The sequence below is a fragment of the Heterocephalus glaber genome, unplaced genomic scaffold, assembly GCF_053883595.1.
Source record: "Heterocephalus glaber isolate CG9 unplaced genomic scaffold, H.glaber_assembly_v1.0 deba00001509, whole genome shotgun sequence".
NCBI lineage: Eukaryota > Metazoa > Chordata > Mammalia > Rodentia > Bathyergidae > Heterocephalus > Heterocephalus glaber.
This window is the reverse complement of record NW_028258325.1, coordinates 39,643,707-39,656,728: the sequence shown is the minus strand read 5'-3', so window position 1 is coordinate 39,656,728 and position 13,022 is coordinate 39,643,707. Positions and strand designations below refer to the sequence as shown.

Sequence of the window (13,022 nt, the reverse complement as noted above, 5' to 3'; positions counted from 1 at the left end):
GCTTTGGAGATTTATTTTTTAAATGTGAGAAACAATGTGATCTGGAGTGTTCTGTAAGATCAACAAGATGACAGTGATAAGAAGGAAAAAGTTGAGAGAAGAAATTGACTAGGTAGTGACAGTAAGTTGTTAATTTAGTTGGTAGAAATGCTTTGGAAGTGGACAAAACAGTTGAGGTAGAGCAGATAAAGGCAACAGATTAGATTTCCAGGACAAAAGAGATGTGGAGTCAAAGCTATCTTAGAGTTTATGCCTGTTGAATAGGATGACTGTGCTTTTGTTATTATCTGGGAAAGGAGGAAGATACAGTTTGGGGCAAAATAAATGATAGGAATTAAGAGTCACCTCAGGAGAAGCTGACAGAGGATCCAGATTCAGATGAGCAATAAACAATTTCAAAATTTTTCTGAAACTCAGTGATTTGGAATTTTATGTGCTCAAAATGTGAAGTTCAGTGATCAGATCAAACCTGGAGAAATCCCATAGCTCACAATCAGAGGCAAAAGAGGAGCTAATGACAGAAAAGCAGAAAAAAAAAGAGCAATGAAAACCAATGTGGTGGATCTTGGAAACCTTGAGGTAAGGGCTGGTGATCACTCTTAAAACACTCAGAGAAGTCAAGAATGAAAATGCAAGTTAGTGATGGTTTGGGTAATTTTAGAGGTTTTAAGAAGGTGACATGGGTGGGAGCCCTTCTGTTGGGCACTAAAGAATAAATAGGTGGTGACAGAGTAAAGGAAACCAAAGCTTTGGGCAGACAGAAGCTTAAGGAGAAAGCCAAGGCAGTGAAATCAATAGAGAGAAAAGACTAAAGATTTAAATAAATGAGGAGTGCATAGTCTGAAAAGTGTCCAGCAGTAAGAATAAGTACAAAGGTGGAGATGATAGCCTTAGAAAACAGAGAAAACTCTAGCTCAGAGTTAAAAAAAGAAAGGGAGAAAAGAGGAGAGTTTTAAAGATTTTTATGTGATTTTGAGGGAGTTGATGTTACATAATTTTCAATTTTTAAAAATTAACTGTATTGGTACATCTTAGGTATGCATTATGATCACATTTATATTGGGAATTTTACCTGTACATGATATATCTTAGTTCTTTTTTTCCCATTCCCCTTCCCTCCCTTCCACCTCTCCACCCCTTCCTATTTACAAAAGCTTTGTTTCTGTTTTTCCCATCTTTTCTCGTATTTTTTCTTTCCCTTCTCCCCTTTCCCCCAACCCCCTACTTCTCCTTCCCCTTTGAACCTTTGCTTCCTATTTCCCATTATCTATTATACATTTCAGTCCTCATTTATACTTTCAGTTTCTCATACCAGAGAGACAATTTGTTACTTACACACATGTGTCCTATTTATTTCACTTAAGAGTAAAGGCTTTTTTCTTCCATTAAGTTTATTTGTACATTTTAGGAATACAATACAGTTACATTCATCATTGGGATCTTGTACATTTACATAATGTATCTTGGTACTTATTTTTTCTCCATTCCCTTGCTCTCCCTCAACCCCTCCACCCCTCTCTATTTACAAACACTTTGTCTCTTAGCTCTGTTGGTGGTTTCTCTTGCAGTGCAGAAGCTTTTTTTTTTTTTTTGGTACTGGGGATCGAACTCAGGTCCTTGTGTTTGCAGGGCAGGCGGCGGAACCACTTAGCTAAATCCCCAGCCCCAAAGCTTTTTAATAAGATGAGATCCCAATTGTTGATTTTTTTGGGTTAGTTCCTGTGATACTGAGGATTTGTTCATAAATTTTTTCCTATGCCTATGTCTTCAAGAGTTCTACCTAATTTATCTTCCAGCAAGTTTAGTGTTTCTGTTTTAATATTTAGATCTTTAATCCACTTCAATTTTTAGTTTAGTGCATGGTGAAAGATAGGGGTCTAGTTTTAATCTTTGGCAAGTTGAAATTCAGTTTTTTCAACACCATTTATTAAAGAGGCTATCTTTCCTCCAGTGAGGGTGTTTGGCTCCTTTGTCAAAGATGAGGTAGCTGAATATGTCTGGAGCTGTTTCTGGATCTTCTACTCTATTCCACTGATCCTTGGGTCTGTTTCTTTGCCGATACCATGCTGTTTTTATCACAGTCACTTTGTAGTATAGTTTCAAGTTGAGGATTGTGATACCTCCTGCCATGTCTCTGTTGCCTAGAATTGCTTTGCTATTCTAGGCCTCTTCTGCTTCCAAATGATTTTTTGGATTGTTTTATCTAGATCTGTGAAATATACTGTTGGGATTTCAATTGGGATTGCATTGAATCTGTGTAGCAGCCTTGGAAGTACGGCCATTTTCACTATATTGGTTCTTTCTACCCAGGAACAGAAGATGTCTTTACATATTTTTATATCCTCTTTGACATCTTTTTTCACTCTTTTTTCAGAGTGTTGTAGTTCTCAATGTAGAGGTCTTTTGCTTCCTTCATTAGATTGTTTCCTACATACTTCATTTTTTTGGATGCTATTGTGAAAGGGATTGTTTCCCTAATTTCTCTCTCAGTGAGACTGTTATTTGTGTACAAGAAGGTTATTGATTTTTGAGTGTTTACCTTGTATCCAGCTACTTTACTGTATCTGTCAATTAAGTCTAGAAGTCTTTTGTTGGAGTTTTTTGGGTCTTCAATGTAGAGTATCATATCGTCAGCAAATAATGACAGTTTAACTTCTTCTCTTCCTATCTTTATTCCTTTTATTTTTTTCTCTTTTCTAATTGCTGTGTCTAAGGTTTCCAAAACTATATTGAACAGGAGTGGTGATAGCCGACATCATTGTCTTATTCCTGATTCATTGATTTCTTGTATCATTCTCTTAGTCTCCATTGCATTGATTTCTGCTCTTATCTTTATAATTTCCTCCCTTGTACAAGCTTTGGGTTTGTCTTGCTCTTCTTTTTCTTTGTTCTGTTTTTTTTTTTTTTTTTTTTTTGGTACCAGGGACTGGACTTGGGTCCTTGTGCTTGCACAGCAGGCAGCAAAACCAGTGAGCTAAATCTTCGCCCCTTCCTCTTCTTTTTCTAGGAGCTTAATATTCAGCATTAGGTTGTTTATTTGAGCTCACTCTGTTTTCCTAGTGTGGGCATTCACTGTGCTGAATTTCCCTCTTTGAACTGCTTTCATTGTGTCCCATAGATTCCTGTATGTTGTACTGGCATTATCATTTAATTGCAAAAACTGTCTAATTTCTTCTTTAATTTCCTCTGTTACCTATTGGTTGTTCAGGAGAGTGTTATTCAATTTCCATGTTTTTGTGAAGTTCTTGCAGTTTCTTATGCTATTGATGTCCAGTTTAATTGCACTGTGGTCTGATAATATACACGGGATAACTTCAATTCCTTTGCATTTACTTATGCATATTGTATGAACTAGTATGTGGTCTATTTTAGAGAATGACCCTTGTGCAGCTGAAAAGAATGTATATTCTGATTTTGTGGGGTGGAACACTCTGTAGATGTCTATTAAGTGCATTTTTTCAAAGTCTTGGTTCAGTTCTAGTATTTCATTGTTGGTTTTTTTGTCTAGATGATCTGTCTATTTGTGACAGTGGGGTATTGAGGTCCCCCACTACAATTGTATTAGTGCTTATTTGGTTTTTCATGTCCGTTAATATTTATTTTGTGTAGTTGGGGGCATTAATATTATTTGGTATATATATATATATATATATATATATATATATATATATATATATGATTGTCATCTCTTCCTCTTGGATTGTTCCCTTTACAAGGATGTAGTGACCTTCTTTGTCACTCTTAATTAGTTTTGGTTTGAAATTTACTTTGTTTGTAAATAAGATAGCTACCCCTGCTTTTTTCTGGGTTCCTATTGCATGGACAACTGTTTTCCATCCTCTTACTTTCAGTCTATGAGTTTCTTTTTGAATTAAGTGCATTTCTTTTTTTGTTTTGTTTTGAGGTTTTTTTGTTTGTTTGTTTTGTTTTGTTTTGTTTTGTTTGGTACCAGGGAACAAACTCGGGAGGTGCATTTCTTTTATACACCATATTGTTGGATTTTGTTTCTTAATTCATTCTGCCAGTCTGTTTCTTTTGATTGGTGAGTTGAGGCCATTAATATTGATGGTTAAAACTGATATGTTTTTACTTATCATTGTCATGTTATCTTCCTGTTGTTGGCTCTTTTTTATTTTTCTCCCTCTCCTTTTAATTTCTTGCCTTGCCTAATGGATTTGCTCTGTTGAGCCTCATGGAGTTGTGACCTTCAGTGCCTTTTTCTAGGATATTTTTCAGAATCATTTGGAGTGCTGGTTTGGTATTCATGAAATTTCTCAAGGGTTCTTTGTTATGGAAGTATCTTATTTCCCCATCAATTTTGAAAGGTAGTTTTGCAGGATACATCAGTCTAAGTTGGAGATTGCTTTCTTTTAGGGCTTGAAATACTGCACCCCAGTCTCTCCTTGATTTGAGGGTTTGTATTGAAAAGTCTGCTGTGATTCTAATGGTCTTTCTTTGTATGTGATTTGTTTCTTTTCTCTAACTGTTTGTGGTATTTTGCTCTTCTTTTGGGTTTCTGGGATCTTGATTATTATATGTCTAGGTGTAGATTTTTTTTGATCATGGCTAGTTGCAGTCCTAAATGCCTCACTTATCTGTGTGTCAAATTCTTTTGCTCTATTTGGGAAGTTTTCTTTCATTAATTCTGTGAACAGTTTTTTATGTCATTTATACTTTCTCCTGCTTTTTCATGGACTCCTATCAGTCTTATATTATTCTTCTTTGCATCATCTTGGAGCTGTTGGATTGATTTCTCTTGGTCCCTTACTAGTTTTTAAGAGATCTTTCTTTACATGGTCACTGACTGCCATCTTGTCTTCTATATCTGATATTCTGTCTTCAGATTGGCTTAGTCTGCTGTGTATACTTTCAAAAGAGTTTTTAATCTCCTGGATATCTGTTTGAATCTGTTTCATGGACTCCATTTTTTTCCTATGTTGGGTGTTCATGATCTCCATTTCTTTTCTATGCTGGGCATTAATGGCTTCCATCATGGTCCTGAACTCATCTATTTTTTTAACTGTTTCTGTTCTAGAGTCTCTAATTGTGTCTTTAATTCTGGTCACTAACTCTATGGTTATCTGCAAAATTATTTCTGTTTTGAATTTTTCTAGAGCCTCATTCATCTGTTTTGTTACTTCCTGTGCTATCAGTTCAGGGTGTCCAGGTGGTTGATTATCAGACTTTTCCACCTCATTTCCCCCATAGTTTGCCTTTGGTGAGCTGGAAGTTTGGGATTGTGCCTTACTTAAATGTCTTCTCATTTCTATTTTTGTTGTTACTGTCCTTGGTTTAGTTCCTGGGTTGATACTTAGATATTGCTTATTGTAGGTATCTTTGTTGCTTTTATTTAGTATATGTACTGCCAAAGAGAGCACTGTTGCTAGTATTTAGAACCCTTATGCAATGATTGCTTCTCAGAGGTGTCTTCCAGATATACCTGGTCTTAAGATTTTGAGTCTCTAATGACTTTGGGTCAATCTCATTTTTATTATAATAGAAGAATAACTGACTAGATCAATCACAACACCTTAGCCAAGTGATACAATTAGCAATAACAACAGTATAAAGTACAGCTTAGAAAATGACAATCTGTGGTAGTTATTAATCTATCACCTTTAACTGTGTGAATTAAATCAAAATCAAGGATCAGCCCAAAATATGTTTATACTAAATAAACTCTTCAATATAGCAACTTTACCCTTCAGGTTGGAGACTTAGAAGAAGTTGGGGAGTGGGGGATAGATAGTTAGAAGGATAAGGAAAGGTTAGAAGTGAGGCCAGAGGACACAGGAAGATCATGCAAACTCTAGGGAACTTTTGAAGACAAGAGGAAAAGAGAATGAAAAAACAAAGACAAGAACAGAACAACCTATCAGCAATAGGGAAGCTAGAAACTGTATTCACTTTCCTTTGAAACTAATGACAATTGGGAGAAGGAAAAAGAGAGAAGAAAAGAAAATGAAAGAAGAAATCCAAAGTAGGGCAGGAACAGGAACAAAAAGGGAGATGAAGAACAATGTGGGAGAGCAAGAGAGTGAGACAAGGAGAGTAAGAAAAGAAAAAGAGAAAGAAGAAAGAAAAACATTTGAAAAGACTAGAAAAAAATAACAACTAAATACTAAAAATTAAAAAAAGAAAAAATAATTTTGAAAATAAAAAATAAAAATGAAGGCCCTTCTTCAGAGCATGTCTCTGCTGTTACAATAGACAACATGGTCAGCAGTGTGCAGATCTAAGTCAATGAGTCTCAGCAATCCAGCAGCAGACACCTGAGATTCAGGTTCATTTCTGGCTGCAAGTCCCAAACTGAGCTCCCTGACCTCCTGCAGGGTTGAACTCTCCAAGGTTCTACTGCAGGTTCCAGTTTCCCTTCTCCTGATGATAGTCCAGGTTCCGGTGGGAGGTGATGATCCCTCCACCTTACCAAGTATGGTGGTCTGCTGTGCCTTTATGCAGAGATTCTCTTCACTTTTCCAGTGGGCTTCAATTTTCATCTAGGAGCCTGAGAGAGGCCCTCTTTCTGTCATTCACTTCTGCTCTATCTTCTGGAGCTCAGGACAATGGCCTTTATGACCCCCTGTGCCTGTGAAGTGTGGATCCAGATACAGGTGCAACCAGGAGGCTAGAAGCAGAGTGGGGTGGGGGGTAGGGTGCTGCAGGCACCCACGTGGCTGTGCTCCTCACCTGTATGCCCCTGGCTGGAAGACCAGGAAAAGGGTGGTGTAGGGCCAGTAAGGCCTTCATATGCAACCATTTAGCTATAAATATCTCTAGCTTATCATTCTTTATGACTGAGTAGTACTCCATTTTATATATTTAAAAAACCACATCTTTAATCTTTATCCAGCCACCAGTTGATGGGCATTTGGGTTTTTTCCAAGATTTAGCTATTATAAACTGTGCTGCTATAGACATGATGCACATATATCACTGTGGTATGATGGTTTTAATTCTTTTGGGAAGATACCAAATAGGGGAATACCAAGGTCAAATGGGACCTCTAATTCTAGTTTTTTGAGGAATCTCCACACTGATTTCCACAGTGGTTGCACCAGTCTACACTCCCATGAACAGTGGAGAAGGGTTCTTTTTTCTCCACAAACCTGCCACATAGTGTTCAATTAAAAAAAAAAGGAGGGACATTGTGGGCCTTGAGATGAGCAGGACAGAGGGTTCATGAGACACATGCACAACTTACAGTACAGCACAGGCATCCTTCAAGTAGATCCCTCACTAAAAAATGAGGAAATAATACTGCTTACAGTGTTACCTCTGAATTTAATGCATTTTGCCACAGCAGGAGTGGCATACAAGAAATGGAGTCTCTCCCATGTACCTGTGGTACAGCAGCCTGGTTGCTCAGAAGGACCAGTCTACTGCCTGACACCATTCTGTTAGTTGTGGTTCTATATAACATGCACTGGATGTAAAATGTGATTTGACACAGATCACAAAAACAGAAAATGATGAACTCTATTCATATGATTCATATAAATTAAGTTGTAGCATCTCACATTTGAATTAGATTGTAGAAAATTGATTTAGTTTAATGTATGGGCTAATGATGATGAAATATCTGGTGAAAGGGACTATAGGGAGCATTCAGAAAATCTCATTGATCCTGTCATTGCTAAAAATTACTCATTAATGTATGGCCTCATTCACAATGATGACTAGCTGGCCTTATGGAAAAGAATCAGGACATCATTTTCCATACTCCTAATTAGTCGTGTCTAAAATAAGTATCATGCAGCTATGAAGATGCCAATATATGTTATATGGTAGGGATTTTCTACTATGCATGCTTAGGAAGTGTTAAATGGTAGCTGTTCCTTAAAAGGCTCTACCTTAGTCACTTTTCTATTGCTGAGACAAATACTGAAAACCCATAAGTTAACAAGAGATTTATTTGGGCTCAGAGTTTCAGAATTTCAGTTCATGATTGGCAGGTTCACAGGAAAATGGCAAGGTAGAAGGGCCCCAGTAGAGGAAAGTTGCTCATATTGTGGCAACTAGGAAGTGCAGCAAACAGGGGAGCCAGGGATAATAATATACTGTCCAGGTTATAACCCCAGTAAGCGTCTTTACTGGCCAGGCCCCACCTCCTAACAATACATACAGCTGTCCACTCTCAGTGCATTAATCCACTGATAAGTATAATGCTCCCACGATCAAATCACCTTTCCAAAGTTCCCTCTCTGAACACATGAAGCTTTTGGAGACATTCTAGATCTAAAGTATAACAGGCGCTTACCAAATAAAGCACATATTTTCATTTTTACAACTAGGAAATGTTACATCATATAAGTTAAAATGAACGCATCTTAACATACAGGATGTTAAAGTAACCTAGTTAAAGTAACCTAAATGTTAAAGTAAACCTAGATTTAGAAGGCAGTTTGGATAATTTTCCCCAATCTCTCCCTTGAGGGTTGGAGACTGAAGTCCAGGGAGATGAAATAGCTGACTTCAGGGCCGCCACTGGTTAGGCCACAAATCTCATGACTCTCAGCTCCACTCTGGCACAATGACAAATTTCCACCAAACCCCAGAAAAATTATTTCCGGGGCCACAGTAATGAGTGAATGCACACACTATGCATTTAATGAGTGTTTTCTTAATTGGACAATTGTATCTTGAGTGTAATCATTGATACCCTTTTGAGTTAGAGAACTACCTTCAAAATACAGCTTTTCCATTACCTAGTAAAGGCTCTATAAGGCACATTTACTTTAGAGAAATATAATTTAAGGCTTACAATGTTTTCTCTCTACTATTAATTATTTCACAGGATTTTCTCAATAATGAGTTATAAGCTAATTATCTCTTACTACATATGATAAAAGTAAGGCTTAGAAAATTTTCATACTTTGTTCAAAGTGAAGCAGTCTGGAAATTGTGATACTGAAGTCCAGCCCTGGGCTTCTGATTCCAATTGTCATACTTTCTTTGCTATACTTTATGGTCTTTCTGTGATTGCTATAGCCTCTAGGGAAAAGAAAACCAAACCTGTGAAGGAAGAGGTTATGGGAAGTCAGGAAAAGCAGAAGGAATCATATCAGAGCTGATCTGAAGTGCTTATGGAGAAAACTGGTATCATAAAGAGATCAGATTTCAGATGATAAATGAACAGTTTGTGCTTCTCATTGGATGATCATTATCTGTCTGCTGGTTACAAGCTTCAAAGACCTAGTTTGTCCTCAAGAAAGAAAGCAATAATGTACAAAATCTGGAAGGAGGTATTGACTTCTGAGTGTATTTGAATGGAAATGGATTGGGAAAAGCATCTGTGTGGGAGTCAGATACCAAAATTGTAGTCCCAATTTTAGTCTCAATGACAATAAAGTCTATCATTACTTTATTATGGCCTTATATAAGGCCCTCTACTCTTTTTTTTCAGTTTTCTAAGTTTTCAAATTCATGATTCTTTCATATGTGTTTTTCTTTGTATCTTTCTCATTGGTAGAGGTTGTCAGTAATTTGGAAACTGACTAAAGAGAAACTCATAAACTGACAATTTGATCACCAATTTTTCAAGACAACGATTATCTTTTTTTCCAATAGAAAAGCTTTTTTTAATGTTTGACTATTCAGCATACTTACACATATAATAGCTGATTAGCTTATTCAGTTGGGTCATGGATTGTTTTTCCAGGATACATATTGATAGAAGTTGAATAGGTAACAAATAATAGTTTATTTTCAGTGGATGAACTATCACTACTGATCTGTTGCTGACCTCAGATTAGCAAGTTTTACCTGAAGCCATTATCAATAGCCTCAAAGAAATTGTTACTTTATGTCACATTTTTCCATGACACTTTTAGCTCAGAGATTTTTGTAGTTGAAAGCTCTTGGAATACTGAAGTGGAAAAATTCCACAGATCATTTTGTCAAGATCAACTGATGTATTTCACTGTCTAAATGAAGATCCAAGTTATCAACTAAATTATCAACCACTAAATTAACATTACAAGCTTTATCTAATGTATTTTTCATATCCACATTGTTTTGAGATATTGATGTACTTACAGACATTACAAATTATAAAATTTTGATCTGTAACTAGAGCTTTAGCTTGGTGATTGTGGTACATGGGAGGATTTGAGAGAGCTTATGAACACTCCAAAATGGTATAAAATTTATATATAGAAATATAATATATTATATAGAGAGATAAATAGATAGATATACTGTATGGCTTTGATCTTTCTCACAAAAGGATCACAAAGGTGGCATGAAAGGTTAAAGACCACCAATATACATATCCCAGAGCAGGTCACAATGCATATATTTCTTTGAAAAAATTGGAAGCTGACTTTGAAACACAGCTTAGAAATTTTAATAAGCCCTTAATCACAAGTAGATTAATGATAGACCTCTAGATGTGTGTGATACCCCTTTATGCCACTTTTTTCCTAATTACTAAGCAGAACAGAAAAAAGCACTGTGGTAAAAAACATCACTGGAATAAATAATCTAAATAATTCATGTTCCTGGTTTAGAAGACTAGATAATTTTGTGATTTCAATTCTTCCCAACTGATCTCTAGATTCAATATATTTCAATTATAACCCCAGAAGCCTTTTTTTTTCTGGTAGATGTTGAGAAGTTAATTTTAAAAGCTATAAGGGGAGAAAAGCACATTAAATATCTGAATATATCTTGCAAAATAAACACAAAGTTAGAGGACTTACACTCCTTGATTTCATGACTTGCCATTGAGGAACTATAATTTCAATAGAGTAACACTACCTAAAGACAAATAATAGAACAATGGAGCAGAATAGAGTCTTGCAATCAGCCTACACAGATACCATCAAAGCCACTAACACAATGTGATGACAACCAAATGATACACAAATAACTAGATAGTCATGGGAAAAATTGAGCCTCTACTTCTACTTCACACAAATCACAAAAATTAATTACTGTGGACTTAGATCTAAATATGAAAGCTAAAATATAAAAACTAAAAAGGATAAAAACACTTAATCTTCTCAAAGTTGCCACAAAGTATTTTCTGATTTCTTCAGAAAAATTTTTCCTAATTCCTTTTCATAATGAAGTAACTATACCCAACATACAGAACACATTTCAGGTCATTCAGGGTGGCTCTGAGAAAAACAAGCAATTAACTAAAAATTACATAACTTCTAGAACAAGCTAGATATGAAGTCTATCTGATATGAACAAGTTTTCTTATTCTTTTACCATTTGATGATCAGGAGAAAATGTTCACCTGCACTGATGGACAATGCTGACTACATTGAACTTAAATAATTCCAAAAGAGATTTTCTAGTCCTTAACATGGGATATCATGCATATGAGAGCATCTCCTACTTGCTTCTCACCCCTCACTTCTGAAAGTGGGAATCAAAACAAAGGAATGGCATTAAAACATGCAGTGAAGTCATTTACCGGAGTCCATAGAGAACGGTTCCATCAGGATGCAGTCGAATCATTCGATTTTTCACTGTGACCCCATGCACAAATGATTTCTTGTCATTCAGAAAGTAGGTGTCTGGTACCCAGAGTTGGTCAGCTACTCTGTTGTCTAGGGTGAGGTTTAGTGGGATTCCGGAATAAGAGAGCCTTTTGTCTTTCCAGGACTGCTGGAAATACATAGTGAGGGTGTAATCCTGTGAAATAAAGGAAGCCAAAAAGGAATTTTACTATCATCATTATCTAAGGTCTTTTCTTAAGAACCTAATATCATATGATATTATGCATACCCAGAAACCCACCCTTCTGATGTCCCTGAGCAATGTATGTATTTGAATATATTAAAATTTGTACCTCCAAATACAGGGAAAACAATGGCCGGTGATATGTGATCATATACACAGGTGTTTTCACTAATACAACGCAGATGCATGCAATTGAACTTTAAGGTTTGAAGCTAAGACAATGATACCATAGGAAAGGTCATAAAGAGATTCATGTTACAGAAATCCACTCCTGGCTATTATAATTACAGTTTTATTTTGGAGCAGAATATTTGATAAATAATAGTAGGAATGGATGCCTTTGAAAGGAGAAGTTGTTTTTCAAACTGCAAATGCTTTTTGAATGAATACTGCATGTTCAACTCAGAAAGGTTATCAGTTACCATTATCTAGATCATTTCAGTGAATGACAACTTGTCTCTAGGTTCTGAAAAGTAGATAAGGCACATGTAGGTGGAGATGGGAGATGTATATTCAGCTTGAAGAATGAAATCGGTGGCAGAAATGTTCAACAGTTTCTCTAAATTATTCCTACTTTGTTTTAAGGAATTGGTTTAAGTTCAGAATTGGATTCATACTTGAGAGTGTTTTCTCACCTTCTGCAGAAGTTTACACTCAGGATGTTCCCCTGCACTTTTCATTCTAACCAGGTTTTTTTCTGACAGTGCCAGTCCGGAAGATTTGGGTTCAATAAAGAGGTCAAGCTACAGCAGAGACTATGATTATTATCTTAGTGCTCTATTAATTCAAAGTATAACTACCCATTAAAAGAAAATAAATTAGCAGTAGTAAAATCACAAAATCCTTAAGATATGGATCCCAACATAATAAAAACAGAAGCTTCTATTTTTCTTTTAAAGAACACATACATCAATAGTAACTTTATGTTTACTTTAGCAACTAATAAGAAAATACTGCATAACTCCTGCACAACATCTATGCACTCACATTGGGATATAAATCACTAGTTTAGAATCACTAAATCAGATCATGCCTTACATCTGGACAAACTGTACACTATGTAAATGCCCAATGGATATTCACTCAATGAAAAGTCCTAATACATAATACAATGTTCATTTTGGATAATGGATTCTGGTCCCTTTAAGTATAGGCAATAACGTTTGTACTACTTATTGAGAAAACATTTTGCAATAATTCAAAGGCAGAATTTTTTGTTCAAAGGCAAGTATATTCACTCTCACTATTAATCATACATGATTGCTTTAAAAAATTCTAAAACCTTGTTTTGATTTACCTTCATACATATGAAGGTAATGTATATATAA

The 13,022-nt window shown here is 35.9% G+C and overlaps 1 protein-coding gene across 2 annotated transcripts in view; it reads right to left on the bottom strand.

Moving 5' to 3' along the window:
- Gabrb1 (gamma-aminobutyric acid type A receptor subunit beta1) overlaps positions 1-13,022 on the bottom strand; it is a 414,333-nt gene that overhangs the window by 252,295 nt on the left and 149,016 nt on the right. For both annotated transcript variants that reach the window (XM_004849768.4, XM_087187566.1), the window contains exon 4: positions 11,426-11,646. In XM_004849768.4, the coding sequence (XP_004849825.1) occupies positions 11,426-11,646 (221 nt within the window). The remainder of the gene's footprint in view (positions 1-11,425; positions 11,647-13,022) is intronic.